Source organism: Mustelus asterias, unplaced genomic scaffold (genome assembly GCF_964213995.1).
Source record: "Mustelus asterias unplaced genomic scaffold, sMusAst1.hap1.1 HAP1_SCAFFOLD_4441, whole genome shotgun sequence".
In the NCBI taxonomy this organism is placed as follows: Eukaryota; Metazoa; Chordata; class Chondrichthyes; order Carcharhiniformes; family Triakidae; genus Mustelus; species Mustelus asterias.
Genome location: NW_027594384.1, coordinates 1 through 15,000, shown reverse-complemented (window position 1 = coordinate 15,000; position 15,000 = coordinate 1). Strand labels below are relative to the sequence as shown.

The 15,000-nt window shown below is 53.0% G+C and overlaps 1 protein-coding gene across 2 annotated transcripts in view; it reads right to left on the bottom strand.

Moving 5' to 3' along the window:
- Nucleotides 1–11,430, bottom strand: part of LOC144491100 (uncharacterized) — a 14,741-nt gene extending 3,311 nt beyond the window's left edge. The window contains exons 1-3 of one of the 2 annotated variants that reach the window (XM_078208782.1): nucleotides 11,275–11,430; nucleotides 7,902–8,014; nucleotides 5,372–5,538 (exon numbers count right to left, since the gene is read on the bottom strand). In XM_078208782.1, the coding sequence (XP_078064908.1) occupies nucleotides 5,372–5,538; nucleotides 7,902–8,014; nucleotides 11,275–11,341 (347 nt within the window). In that variant the 5' untranslated portion in view covers nucleotides 11,342–11,430. Of the gene's footprint in view, nucleotides 1–5,371; nucleotides 5,539–7,901; nucleotides 8,018–11,274 lie in introns of both variants that reach the window. The other variant, XM_078208781.1, reaches the window with a different exon arrangement.
- Nucleotides 11,431–15,000: the final 3,570 nt, after the last annotated feature.

Sequence of the window (15,000 nt, the reverse complement as noted above, 5' to 3'; positions counted from 1 at the left end):
GGCTGAATGGCCTCCTCCTGTTCCTGTGTAACAGGCTGGAGAAGGGGCTGAATGGGGCCTCCTCCTGTTCCTGTGTAACAAGCTGGAGAAGGGGCTGAATGGCCTCCTCCTGTTCCTGTGTAACAGGCTGGAGAAGGGGCAGAATGGGGCCTCCTCCTGTTCCTGTGTAACAGACTGGAGAAGGGGCTGAATGGGGCCTCCTCCTGTTCCTGTGTAACAGGCTGGAGAAGGGGCTGAATGGGGCCTCCTCCTGTTCCTGTGTAACAGGCTGGAGAAGGGGCTGAATGGGGCCTCCTCCTGTTCCTGTGTAACAGGCTGGAGAAGGGGCTGAATGGGGCCTCCTCCTGTTCCTGTGTAACAGGCTGGAGAAGGGGCTGAATGTGGCCTCCTCCTGTTCCTGTGTAACAGGCTGGAGAAGGGGCTGAATGGGGCCTCCTCCTGTTCCTGTGTAACAGGCTGGAGAAGGGGCTGAATGGCCTCCTCCTGTTCCTATGTAACAGGCTGGGGAAGGGGCTGAATGGCCTCCTCCTGTTCCTGTGTAACAGGCTGGAGAATGGGCTGAATGGCCTCCTCCTGTTCCTGTGTAACAGGCTGGAGAAGGGGCTGAATGGGGCCTCCTCCTGTTCTTGTGTAACAGGCTGGAGAAGGGGCTGAATGGGGCCTCCTCCTGTTCCTGTGTAACAGGCTGGAGAAGGGACTGAATGGGGCCTCCTCCTGTTCCTGTGTAACAGGCTGGAGAAGGGGCTGAATGGCCTCCTCCTGTTCCTGTGTAACAGGCTGGAGAAGGGGCTGATGGGCCTCCTCCTGTTCCTGTGTAACAGGCTGGAGAAGGGGCTGAATGGGGCCTCCTCCTGTTCCTGTGTAACAGGCTGGAGAAGGGGCTGAATGGGGCCTCCTCCTGTTCAGCAAGCTGGAGAAGGGGCTGAATGGCCTCCTCCTGTTCCTGTGTAACAGGCTGGAGAAGGGGCTGAATGGGGCCTCCTCCTGTTCCTGTGTAACAGGCCGGAGAAGGGGCTGAATGGCCTCCTCCTGTTCCTGTGTAACAGGCTGGAGATGGGGCTGAATGGGGCCTCCTCCTGTTCCTGTGTAACAGGCTGGAGAAGGGGCTGAATGGCCTCCTCCTGTTCCTGCGTAACAGGCTGGAGAAGGGGCTGAATGGGGCCTCCTCCTGTTCCTGTGTAACAGGCTGGAGAAGGGGCTGAATGGCCTCCTCCTGTTCCTGTGTAACAGGCTGGAGAAGGGGCTGAATGGCCTCCTCCTGTTCCTGTGTAACAGGCTGGAGAAGGGGCTGAATGGGGCCTCCTCCTGTTCCTGTGTAACAGGCTGGAGAAGGGGCTGAATGCGGCCTCCTCCTGTTCCTGTGTAACCGGCTGGAGAAGGGGCTGAATGGCCGCCTCCTGTTCCTGTGTAACAGCCTGGAGAAGGGGCTGAATGGCCTCCTCCTGTTCCTGTGTAACAGGCTGGAGAAGGGGCTGAATGGCCTCCTCCTGTTCCTGTGTAACAGGCTGGGGAAGGGGCTGAATGGCCTCCTCCTGTTCCTGTGTAACAGGCTGGAGAAGGGGCTGAATGGGGCCTCCTCCTGTTCCTGTGTAACAGGCTGGAGAAGGGGCTGAATGGGGCCTCCTCCTGTTCCTGTGTAACAGGCTGGAGAAGGGGCTGAATGGGGCCTCCTCCTGTTCCTGTGTAACAGGCTGGAGAAGGGGCAGAATGGGGCCCCCTCCTGTTCCTGTGTAACAGGCTGGAGAAGGGGCTGAATGGCCTCCTCCTGTTCCTGTGTAACAGGCTGGAGAAGGGGCTGAATGGGGCCTCCTCCTGTTCCTGTGTAACAGGCTGGAGAAGGGGCTGAATGGCCTCCTCCTGTTCCTGTGTAACAGGCTGGAGAAGGGGCTGAATGGGGCCTCCTCCTGTTCCTGTGTAACAGGCTGGAGAAGGGGCTGAATGGGGCCTCCTCCTGTTCCTGTGTAACAGGCTGGAGAAGCGGCTGAATGGGGCCTCCACCTGTTCCTGTGTAACAGGCTGGAGAAGGGGCTGAATGGGGCCTCCTCCTGTTCCTGTGTAACAGGCTGGAGAAGGGGCTGAATGGGGCCTCCTCCTGTTCTTGTGTAACAGGCTGGAGAAGGGGCTGAATGGGGCCTCCTCCTGTTCCTGTGTAACAGGCTGCAGAAGGGGCTGAATGGCCTCCTCCTGTTCCTGTGTAACATTGAGCGATATGGGACAAGCGCAGGGAGATGGGATTAGTGCGCCTTTCGTGGTAGTTATTTTCGGTGCAGACTCGATGGGCCAAAGGGCCTTTTCTGTGCCCTGTGACTCGGTCATCGTGGTCATTATTACCGAGATTAGTGCCGCTTGTTCCAGTTTGTATTTAATTGGATTTAATTCTCAAGGCTGGCGTTGGGATTCGAACCCGTGTGCGTGTGGATGTGTCTCCCTCGCGTCTCGGCTCACTGAATCACTAATCTGGACATATCACACCAAGATTAGTGGCATAGTGGACAGTGAAGAAGGTTATCTCGGATTGCAACGGGATCTTGATCAATTGGGCTAGTGGGCTGACGAATGGCAGATGGAGTTTAATTCAGACAAATGCGAGGTGATGCATTTTGGTCGATCGAACCAGGGCAGGACTTACTCAGTTAATGGTAGGGCGTTGGGGAGAGTTACAGAACAAAGAGATCTAGGGGTACAGGTTCATAGCTCCTTCCTCGGGTGGATGGAGCTATTACAAGGGGGCATAACTATAGGGTTCGTGGTGGGAGATACAGGAAGGATATCAGAGGTAGGTTCTTTACGCAGAGAGTGGTTGGGGTGTGGAATGGACTGCCTGCAGTGATAGTGGAGTCAGACACTTTAGGAACATTTAAGCAGTTATTGGATAGGCACATGGAGCACACCAGGATGATAGGGAGTGGGATAGCTTGATCTTGGTTTCAGATAAAGCTCGGCACAACATCGTGGGCCGAAGGGCCTGTTCTGTGCTGTACTGTTCTATGTTCTCCTTGAAAGTGGAGTCACAGGTGGGCAGAGTGGTGAAGAAGGCATTCGGCATGCTTGGTTTCATCGGTCAGAACATTGAATACAGGAGTTGGGACGTCTTGTTGAAGTTGTACAAGACATTGGTAAGGCCCCACTTGGAATACTGTGTCCAGTTCTGGTCACCCTATTATAGAAAGGGTATTATTAAACTAGAAAGAGTGCAGAAAGGATTTACTAGGATGCTACCGGGACTTGATGGATTGAGTTATAAGGAGAGGCTGGATAGACTGGGACTTTTTTTCTCTGGAGCGTCGGAGGCTGAGGGGTGATCTTATAGAGGTCTATAAAATAATGAGGGGCACAGATCAGCTAGATAGTCAACATCTTTTCCCAAAGGTCGGGGAGTCTAAAACTAGAGGGCAGAGGTTTAAGGTGAGAGGGGAGAGATACAAAAGTGTCCAGAGGGGCAATTGTTTCACACAGAGGGTGGTGAGTGTCTGGAACGAGCTGCCAGAGGCAGTAGTAGAGGCGGGTACAATTTTGTCTTTTACGAAGCGTTTAGACAGTTACATGGGTACGGTGGGTATAGAGGGATATGGGGCAAATGCGGGCAATAGGGACGAGCTTAGGGGTTTTTAAAAAAAGGGGCAGCATGGACAAGTTGGGCCGAAGGGCCTGTTTCTCTGCTGTAAACCTTTATCTCTGCAGCCGCAAAAGGTCCGATAGAACAGGAAGAGGACAGTTGGACAATGCTGTCAGCAGGCTCCACATTCGGCCTAGGTCAAGGTTCGAGATTAGAGGAGGTTTGGGAGACACTGTCACCCAGAGAAAGATTTAAAAAGAACCCCCCTTTCACCACCCCCCCCCCTCGCCCACGCTCCCTCCAAACAACCTGGGACCCCTTTACATAAGAACATAGGAACTAGGAGCTGGAGTGGGCCATCTGGCCCCTCGAGCCTGCCCCGCCATTCAATAAGATCACGGCTGATCTTTCCGTGGACTCAGCTCCACTTACCCGCCCGCTCACCATAACCCTTAATTCCTTCAAAAATCTATCTATCCTTCCCTTAAAAACATTCAACGAGGGAGCCTCAACTGGGCAGGGAATTCCACAGATTCACAACCCTTTGTGTGAAGAAGTTCCTCCTCAGCTCAGTCCCAAATCTGCTCCCCCTTATTTTGAGGCCATGCCCCCTAGTTCTAGTTTCACCCGCCAGTGGAAACAACTTCCCTGCTTCTATCTTATCTATTCCCTTCATAATCGTATATGTTTCTGTAAGATCTCCCCTCATTAAAGAACAAACAAAGAACAAAGAACAAAACAGCACAGGAACAGACCCTTCGGCCCTCCAAGCCCGTGCCGCTCCCTGGTCCAAACTAGACCATTCTTTTGTATCCCTCCATTCCCACTCCGTTCATGTGGCTATCTAGATAAGTCTTAAACGTTCCCAGTGTGTCCGCCTCCACCACCTTGCCTGGCAGCACATTCCAGGCCCCCACCACCCTCTGTGTAAAATATGTCCTTCTGATATCTGTGTTAAACCTCCCCCCCTTCACCTTGAACCTATGACCCCTCGTGAACGTCACCACCGACCCGGGGAAAAGCTTCCCACCGTTCACCCTATCTATGCCTTTCATAATTTTATACACCTCTATTAAGTCTCCCCTCATCCTCCGTCTTTCCAGGGAGAACAACCCCAGTTTACCCAATCTCTCCTCATAACTAAGCCCCTCCATACCAGGTAACATCCTGGTAAACCTCCTCTGTACTCTCTCCAAAGCCTCCACGTCCTTCTGGTAGTGTGGCGACCAGAACTGGACGCAGTATTCCAGATGCGGCCGAACCAACGTTCTATACATCTGCAACATCAGCCCCCAACTTTTATACTCTATGCGCCGTCCTATAAAGGCAAGCATGCCATATGCCTTCTTCACCGCCTTCTCCACCTGTGACGTCATTTTCAAGGATCTGTGGACTTGCACACCCAGGTCCCTCTGCGTATCTACACCCTATTCTTCTGAATTCCAATGAGTATAGCCCCACTCTACTCAGTCCCTCCTCATAAGCCAACCCTCTCAACTCCGGAATCAACCGAATGAATCTCCTCTGCACCCCCTCCAGTGCCAGTATATCCTTTCTCAAGTCAGGAGACCAAAACTGTACACAGTACTCCAGGTGTGGCCTCACCAGCACCTTATACAGCTGCAACATAACCTCGCTGTTTTTAAACTCCATCCCTTCAGCAGTGAAGGCCGAGAGGCCCCGTTTCCGAGGGCGCCCCAGGCTACAGACGATGCCAGCCCTCATCCCCTCGCTTTCCGCCCCCCCCCCCCCGCCCCCCCGAATACCTTCTCCAGCCCCACCGCCCCACCCATAAAGAGTGAAGCCCGCACCCACCTGGCGTTGGCGGCCTGCTCAGCCAACAGGGGGCGCTGGGCGTTCTGGTTGGCCAACATGTCCACCTTGGCCCGCAGACACTTGCACTTCTCCTCCATGGAGTTGAGGTGGGCCTCGATGGTGTCCAGCCGTAGGCAGAGGGTCTTGCTGGCGGCGTACAGCAGCGTCTGCGGCAAAAGGGAGGGCCGAAGGGACAGACGTCAGCGGCAAGTGGCAACGAGGACCGGAAGCTGCCGCCACGGAGGCCGCGGCTGTTATAAAACGCAAGTGGATCCCATTCCCGCCCCGAGAACCAACACCCAAATCGGATGTACCCCACCTTACAATGTGTTAAGTGATTTGGTTTGGTTTATTATTGTCACATCATCATAGAAACCCTACAGTGCAGAAGGAGGCCATTCGGCCCATCGAGTCTGCACCGACCACAATCCCACCCAGGCCCTACCCCCACATATTTTACCCGCTAATCCCTCTAACCTACACATCCCAGGACTCTAAGGGGCAATTTTTTAACCTGGCCAATCAACCGAACCCGCACATCTTTGGACTGTGGGAGGAAACCGGAGCACCCGGAGGAAACCCACGCAGACACGGGGAGAATGTGCAAACTCCACACAGACAGTGACCCGAGCCCGGAATCGAACCCGGGACCCTGGAGCTGTGAAGCAGCAGTGCTAACCACTGTGCTACCGTGCCGCTCCTTGGTCCAACTAGACCAATCGTTTGTATCCCTCCATTCCCAGGCTGCTCATGTGACTATCCAGGTAAGTCTTAAACGATGTCAGCGTGCCTGCCTCCACCACCCTACTTGGCAGCGCATTCCAGGCCCCCACCACCCTCTGTGTAAAAAACGTCCCTCTGATGTCTGAGTTATACTTCGCCCCTCTCACCTTGAGCCCGTGACCCCTCGTGATCGTCACCTCCGACCTGGGAAAAAGCTTCCCACTGTTAACCCTATCTATACCCTTCATAATCTTGTACACCTCTATTAGATCTCCCCTCATTCTCCGTCTTTCCAAGGAGAACAACCCCAGTTTACCCAATCTCTCCTCATAGCTAAGACCCTCCATACCAGGCAACATCCTGGTAAAATCCTGGTTAGCACTGCTGCCTCACATCGATTTGATTTGATTTATTATTGTCACATGCATTCGCATACAGTGAAAAGTATTGTTTCTTGCGCGCTATACAGACAAAGGACGGCACGGTAGCACAGTGGTTAGCACTGCTGCTTCACAGCCCCAGGGTCCCGGGTTCGATTCCCGGCTCGGGTCACTGTCTGTGTGGAGTTTGCACATTCTCCTCGCGTCTGCGTGGGTTTCCTCCGGGTGCTCCGGTTTCCTCCCACAGTCCAAAGATGTGCGGGTTAGGTTGATTGGCCATGCTAAATTGCCCCTTAGAGTCCTGAGATGCGTAGGTTAGAGGGTAAAATATGTCGGGATATGGGGGTAGGGCCTGGGTGGGATTGTGGTCGGTGCAGACTCGATGGGCCGAATGGCCTCTTTCCGTACTGCAGAGTTTCTAAGATTCTTCTAAGATTTCTAAGCATACCGGTCATAGAGAAGGAAAGGAGAGGGTGCAGAATGTAGTGTTACAGTCATAGCTAGGGTGTAGAGAAAGATCAACTTAATGCGAGGTAGGTCCATTCAAAAGTCTGACAGCAGCAGGGAAGAAGCTGTTCTTGAGTCGGTCGGTACGTGACCTCAGACCTTTGTATCTTTTTCCCGACGGAAGAGAGAATGTCCGGAGTGCGTGGGGGGGTCCTTAATTATGCTGGCTGCTTTTCCCCGAGGCAGCGGGAAGTGTAGAGGAGAACATGCCCCCATGTACATCAACGGGGATGAAGTAGAAAGGGTCGAGAGCTTCAGGTTTTTAGGTGTCCAGATCACCAACAACCTGTCCTGGTCCCCCCCATGCCGACACTATAGTTAAGAAAGCCCCACCAACGCCTTTACTTTCCCAGACGACTACGGAAATTTGGCATGTCAGCTACAACTCTCACCAACTTTTACAGATGCCCCATAGAAAGCATTCTTTCTGGTTGTATCACAGCTTGGTCTGGGGCTCCTGCTCTGCCCAAGACCGCAAGGATCTACAGAAGGTCGTGAATGTAGCCCAATCCATCACGCAAACCCAGCCTCCCATCCATTGACTCTGTCTACACTTCCCGCTGCCTCGGGGAAAAGCAGCCGGCATAATTAAGGGCCCCACGCACCCCGGACATTCTCTCTTCCACCGGGAAAAAGATACAAAAGTCTGAGGTCACGGACCAACCGACTCAAGAACAGCTTCTTCCCTGCTGCTGTCAGACTTTTGAATGGACCTACCTCGCATTGAGTTGATCTTTCTCTTCACCCTAGCTATGACTGTAACACTACATTCTGCACCCTCTCCTTTCCTTCTCTATGAATGGTATGCTTTGTATAGCGCGCAAGAAACAATACTTTTCACTGTATGTTAATACCTGTGACAATAATAAATCAAGGGGCTATCGCTCTGGTGCATGCTGGGGGAAAGGCACTCCACCAACCTGAATGTTGTCCTCCCCCTCCTCGGCTTCTGAGGACTTGGCTTCCACTCTACGCCTTTTACCCGTGTGATTGGCATCCTCATCCTCTGCAGGTGGGGAACTTTGCTGTACGGCTGCTGGGAAAAGAGGAATAGGATCAGAATGCGAGTGAACGGGAAGGGGTTTGGGGTCCATTGGCATTGTGGACAGTGGGAGTGAACGGGAAGGGGTTTGGGATTGTGTACAGTGGGAGTGATCGGGAAGGGGTTTGGGATTGTGTACAGTGGGAGTGATCGGGAAGGGGTTTGGGGTCCATTGGGATTGTGGACAGTGGGAGTGAACAGGAAGGGGTTTGGGGTCCATTGGGATTGTGGACAGTGGGAGTGAACGGGAAGGGGTTTGGGTCCATTGGGATTGTGTACAGTGGGAGTGATTGGGAAGGGGATTGGGATTGTGTACAGTGGGAGAGAGTGGGAAGGGGTTTGGGTCCATTGGGATTGTGTACAGTGGGAGTGAACGGGAAGGGGTTTGGGTCCATTGGGATTGTGTACAGTGGGAGAGAGTGGGAAGGGGTTTGGGGTCCATTGGGATTGTGTACAGTGGGAGTGAACGGGAAGGGGTTTGGGTCCATTGGGATTGTGGACAGTGGGAGTGAATGGGAAGGGGTTTGGGTCCATTGGGATTGTGTACAGTGGGAGTGAATGGGAAGGGGTTTGGGGTCCATTGGGATTGTGTACAGTGGGAGTGAACGGGAAGGGTTTGGGGTCCATTGGGATTGTGTACAGTGGGAGTGAACGGGAAGGGTTTGGGGTCCATTGGGATTGTGTACAGTGGGAGTGAACGGGAAGGGGATTGGGATTGTGTACAGTGGGAGTTGATGGGAAGGGGTTTGGTTCCATTGGGATTGTGGACAGTGGGAGTGAACAGGAAGGGGTTTGGGTCCATTGGGATTGTGTCCAGTGGGAGTGAATGGGAAGGGGTTTGGGTCCATTGGGATTGTGTGCAGTGGGAGTGAACGGGAAGGGGTTTGGGTCCATTGGGATTGTGTACAGTGGGAGTGAATGGGAAGGGGTTTGGGTCCATTGGGATTGTGTACAGTGGGAGTGAACGGGAAGGGGTTTGGGGTCCATTGGGATTGTGTACAGTGGGAGTGAACGGGAAGGGGATGGGGATTGTGTACAGTGGGAGAGAGTGGGAAGGGGTTTGGGTCCATTGGGATTGTGGACAGTGGGAGTGAACGGGAAGGGGATTGGGATTGTGTCCAGTGGGAGTGAATGGGAAGGGGTTTGGGTCCATTGGGATTGTGTACAGTGGGAGTGAACAGGAAGGGGATTGGGATTGTGTACAGTGGGAGTGAACGGGAAGGGGATTGGGATTGTGTACAGTGGGAGTGAACGGGAAGGGGATTGGGATTGTGTACAGTGGGAGTGAACGGGAAGGGGTTTGGGGTCCATTGGGATTGTGTACAGTGGGAGTGAACGGGAAGGGGATTGGGATTGTGTACAGTGGGAGAGAGTGGGAAGAAGTTTGGGGTCCATTGGGATTGTGGACAGTGGGAGTGAACAGGAAGGGGTTTGGGTCCATTGGGATTGTGTACAGTGGGAGTGAACGGGAAGTGGTTTGGGTCCATTGGGATTGTGTATAGTGGGAGTGAACGGGAAGGGGTTTGGGTCCATTGGGATTGTGTATAGTGGGAGTGAACGGGAAGGGGTTTGGGTCCATTGGGGTTGTGTCCAGTGGGAGTGAACGGGAAGGGGTTTGGGTCCATTGGGATTGTGGACAGTGGGAGTGATCGGGAAGGGGTTTGGGGTCCATTGGCATTGTGTACAGTGGGAGTGAACAGGAAGGGGATTGGGATTGTGTACAGTGGGAGTTAACGGGAAGGGGATTGGGTCCATTGGGATTGTGTACAGTGGGAGTGAACGGGAAGGGGTTTGGGGTCCATTGGGATTGTTGGCAGTGGGAGTGAGCGGGAAGGGGTTTGGGGTCCATTGGGATTGTGTACAGTGGGAGTGAACGGGAAGGGGATTGGGATTGTGGACAGTGGGAGAGAGTGGGAAGGGGTTTGGGTCCATTGGGATTGTGTACAGTGGGAGTGAACGGGAAGGGGTTTGGGTCCATTGGGATTGTGTACAGTGGGAGTGAACAGGAAGGGGATTGGGATTGTGTACAGTGGGAGTGAACGGGAAGGGGTTTGGGGTCCATTGGGATTGTGTACAGTGGGAGTGAACGGGAAGGGGTTTGGGTCCATTGGGATTGTGTACAGTGGGAGTGAACGGGAAGGGGTTTGGGTCCATTGGGATTGTGTCCAGTGGGAGTGAACGGGAAGGGGTTTGTGTCCATTGGGATTGTGTACAGTGGGAGTGAATGGGAAGGGGTTTGGGGTTCATTGGGATTGTGGACAGTGGGAGTGAACGGGAAGGGGTTTGGGGTCCATTGGGATTGTGGACAGTGGGAGTGAACGGGAAGGGGTTTGGGTCCATTGGGATTGTGTACAGTGGGAGAGAGTGGGAAGGGGTTTGGGGTCCATTGAGATTGTGGACAGTGGGAGTGATCGGGAAGGGGTTTGGGTCCATTGGGATTGTGTACAGTGGGAGTGAACAGGAAGGGGATTGGGATTGTGGACAGTGGGAGTGAACGGGAAGGGGTTTGGGTCCATTGGGATTGTGGACAGTGGGAGTGAACGGGAAGGGGTTTGGGTCCATTGGGATTGTGTACAGTGGGAGTGAACGGGAAGGGGATTGGGATTGTGTGCAGTGGGAGTGAACGGGAAGGGGTTTGGGTCCATTGGGATTGTGTACAGTGGGAGTGAACGGGAAGGGGATTGGGATTGTGTACAGTGGGAGTGAACGGGAAGGGGATTGGGATTGTGTACAGTGGGAGTGAACGGGAAGGGGATTGGGATTGTGTACAGTGGGAGTGAGCGGGAAGGGGTTTGGGATTGTGTACAGTGGGAGTGAGCGGGAAGGGGTTTGGGTCCATTGGGATTGTGTACAGTGGGAGTGAACGGGAAGGGGTTTGGGTCCATTGGGATTGTGTCCAGTGGGAGTGAACGGGAAGGGGTTTGGGTCCATTGGGATTGTGTCCAGTGGGAGTGAACGGGAAGGGGTTTGGGTCCATTGGGATTGTGGGCAGTGGGAGTGAACGGGAAGAGGATTGGGTCCATTGGGATTGTTAGGTTATGGGGAGAAAGCAGGATTAGGCTATCGAGTTGGATGGTCAGCCATGATCGTAATGAATGGCAGAGCAGGCTCGAAGGGCCGAATGGCCTCCTCATCCTATCCTGTGTTGGGATGTGGGGAGAGAGAGAGATGGGGAGGGGAGCGGGGGTTGGGGGGGGGGGGGGAGCGGGAGGGGTCATGAGATACAGAAAGAGAGGCGAAGCAACATGTACCCTGAGCTTCCGATGCCAATTCCCGCACAGCGATCTCCACCATCTCCGCGAGCGGCTGCTCCGCCATCTTGTGGGCCCAGGAAAGCGCAGTCAATGGTCCGGGGAACCTCCCTGCCGGGGCTGCGTGTCCAGCTCCTGTCCAACGGGGAAGAAAACAACTGGTTCAACTCGGCCTCGAGACGAGGCCTCATCATCCCTCCCCGCACACCTGCCCGCCAGCCACATCCACCCCCCCACATCCACCCCCTGCCCTCCCCATCCACCCCCACCCCCCCACATCCACCCCCCACTCACCCCAGCGCACTCCCCACTCACCCCACAGCCCTCCCCAGCTCACACCAGCGGGGTCCCCAACTCCCTGCTTGAGACCCCCTCATTCCCATCTCCGTAAGCAGGGAGTTTCCAGCAATCCAGATCACCAACAACCTGTCCTGGTCCCCCCCACGCCGACACTATAGTTAAGAAAGCCCCACCAACGCCTCTACTTTCTCAGAAGGACTAATGTCAGCTACGACTCTCACCAACTTTTACAGATGCCCCATAGAAAGCATCCTTTACCAGATGTATCACAGCTTGGTCTGGGGCTCCTGCTCTGCCCAAGACCACAAGGAACTACAAAAGGTTGTGAATGTAGCCCAATCCATCACGCAAACCAGCCTCCCATCCAGTGACTCTGTCTACACTTCCCGCTGCCTCGGGGAAAAGCAGCCGGCATAATTAAGGACCCCACGCACCCCGGACATTCTCTCTTCCACCTTCTTCCGTCGGGAAAAAGATACAAAAGTCTGAGGTCACGGACCGACCGACTCGAGAACAGCTTCTTCCCTGCTGCTGTCAGACTTTTAGAACATAGAACATAGAACATTACAGCGCAGAACAGGCCCTTCGGCCCACGATGTTGCACCGACCAGTTAAAAAAAAACTGTGACCCTCCAACCTAAACCAATTTCTTTTCGTCCATGAACCTATCTACGGATCTCTTAAACGCCCCCAAACTAGGCGCATTTACTACTGATGCTGGCAGGGCATTCCAATCCCTCACCACCCTCTGGGTAAAGAACCTACCCCTGACATCGGTTCTATAACTACCCCCCCTCAATTTAAAGCCATGCCCCCTCGTGCTGGATTTCTCCATCAGAGGAAAAAGGCTATCACTATCCACCCTATCTAAACCTCTAATCATCTTATATGTTTCAATAAGATCCCCTCTTAGCCGCCGCCTTTCCAGCGAAAACAATCCCAAATCCCTCAGCCTCTCCTCATAGGATCTCCCCTCCATACCAGGCAACATCCTGGTAAACCTCCTCTGCACCCTCTCCAAAGCCTCCACATCCTTCCTGTAATGTGGGGACCAGAACTGCACACAGTACTCCAAGTGCGGCCGCACCAGAGTTGTGTACAGTTGCAACATAACGCTACGACTCCTAAATTCAATCCCCCTACCAATAAACGCCAAGACACCATATGCCTTCTTAACAACCTTATCTACTTGATTCCCAACTTTCAGGGATCTATGCACACATACACCTAGATCCCTCTGCTCCTCCACACTATTCAAAGTCCTCCCGTTAGCCCTATACTCAACACATCTGTTATTCCTACCAAAGTGAATTACCTCACACTTCTCCGCATTAAACTCCATCCGCCACCTCTCGGCCCAACTTTGCAACCTGTCTAAGTCTTCCTGCAAACTACGACACCCTTCCTCACTGTCTACCACACCACCGACTTTGGTGTCATCAGCAAATTTGCTAATCCACCCAACTATACCCTCATCCAGATCATTAATAAATATTACAAACAGCAGTGGCCCCAAAACAGATCCCTGAGGTACACCACTTGTAACCGCACTCCATGATGAATATTTACTATCAACCACCACCCTCTGTTTCCTATCCGCTAGCCAATTCCTGATCCAATTTCCTAGATCACCCCCAATCCCATACATCTGCATTTTCTGCAGAAGCCTACCATGGTGAACCTTATCAAACGCCTTACTAAAATCCATATATACCACGTCCACTGCCTTGCCCCCATCCACCTCCTTGGTCACTTTCTCAAAAAACTCAATAAGGTTAGTAAGGCACGACCTACCTGCCACAAAACCATGCTGACTATCACCTATCAATTCATTACTCTCCAAATAACTATAAATCCTATCCCCTATAATTTTTTCCAACATCTTGCCGACAACAGAAGTGAGACTCACCGGTCTATAATTCCCGGGGAAGTCTCTGTTCCCCTTCTTAAACAATGGGACAACATTCGCTAACCTCCAATCTTCTGGTACTATACCAGAGGCCAACGACGACCTGAAGATCAGAGCCAGAGGCTCTGCAATCACTTCTCTTGCCTCCCAGAGAATCCTTGGATAAATCCCATCCGGACCAGGGGATTTATCTATTTTCAGACCCTCCAGAATATCCTGCACATCCTCCTTATCAACTGTAATACTGTCTATTCTACTCCCTTGCAACCCAGTGTCCTCCTCAGCTATATTCATGTCCCCTTGCGTGAACACCGAAGAGAAATATTGGTTCAATGCTTCACCAATCTCCTCCGGTTCCACACATAACTTCCCTCTGCCATCTATAACTGGCCCTAAACTTGCCCTAACCAACCTTCTGTTCTTGACATACCTATAGAACGCCTTAGGATTCTCTTTAACCCTATCCGCCAAAGTCTTCTCATGTCCCCTTTTAGCCCTTCTAAGCTCGCTCTTCAACTCCCTCTTAGCCAATCTAAAGCTTTCTAGTGCACTACCCGAGTGCTCACGTCTCATCCGAACATAAGCCTCCTTTTTCTTTTTAACCAACAAAGAAACTTTTTTGGTGCACCACGGTTCCCTAGCCCTACCAATTCCTCCTTGCCTGACAGGGACATACCTATCACAGACTCGCAGTAGCTGCTCCTTGAAAAAACTCCACATGTCGGACGTTCCCAGTCCCTGTAATCTCCTAGTCCAACCTATGTTTCCTAATTCTCTCCTAATAGCCTCATAATTACCCTTCCCCCAGCTAAAACCACTGGCCCGAGGTTCATGCCTATCCCTTTCCATCACTAAGGTGAACGTAACCGAATTGTGGTCACTATCACCAAAATGCACACCAACTTCCAAGTCTAGCACCTGGTCTGGCTCATTTCCCAGCACCAGATCCAATATAGCCTCACCTCTAGTTGGCCTGTCTACATACTGAGTCAAAAACCTTCCTGCACGCTTTGAACAAAAACTGACCCCTCTAACGAGCTAGAGCTATAACAATTCCAGTCAATATTAGTCAAGTTAAAATCCCCCATAACAATTGCCCTATTACTTTCACTCCTAAGCATGGACCTACCTCGCATTAAGTTGATCTTTCTCTACACCCGAGCTATGACTGTAACACTACATTCTGCACCCTCTCCTTTCCGTCTCTGTGAAAAGCCCCCCGTCCCAGTCCCAATCCCTACCACACCCCACCATTCCCAACCCCCCCCATAATACCTTCCAATCCCAACCACACCCAATCCCAACCCCCCCCCCCACCCCAATCCCAACAGCCCCTCCTCCCAATCCCAACATCCCCCCCCCACCCAATCCCAACCCCCCCTCACCCCTCCCATCCCAACCCCCCCAATCCCAACCCACCCCACCTCCACCCCGCCAAACCCCAACCCCCCCTCACCCCTCCCATCCCAACCCCCCCCAATCCCAACCCCCCCCATAATACCTTCCAATTCCCAACC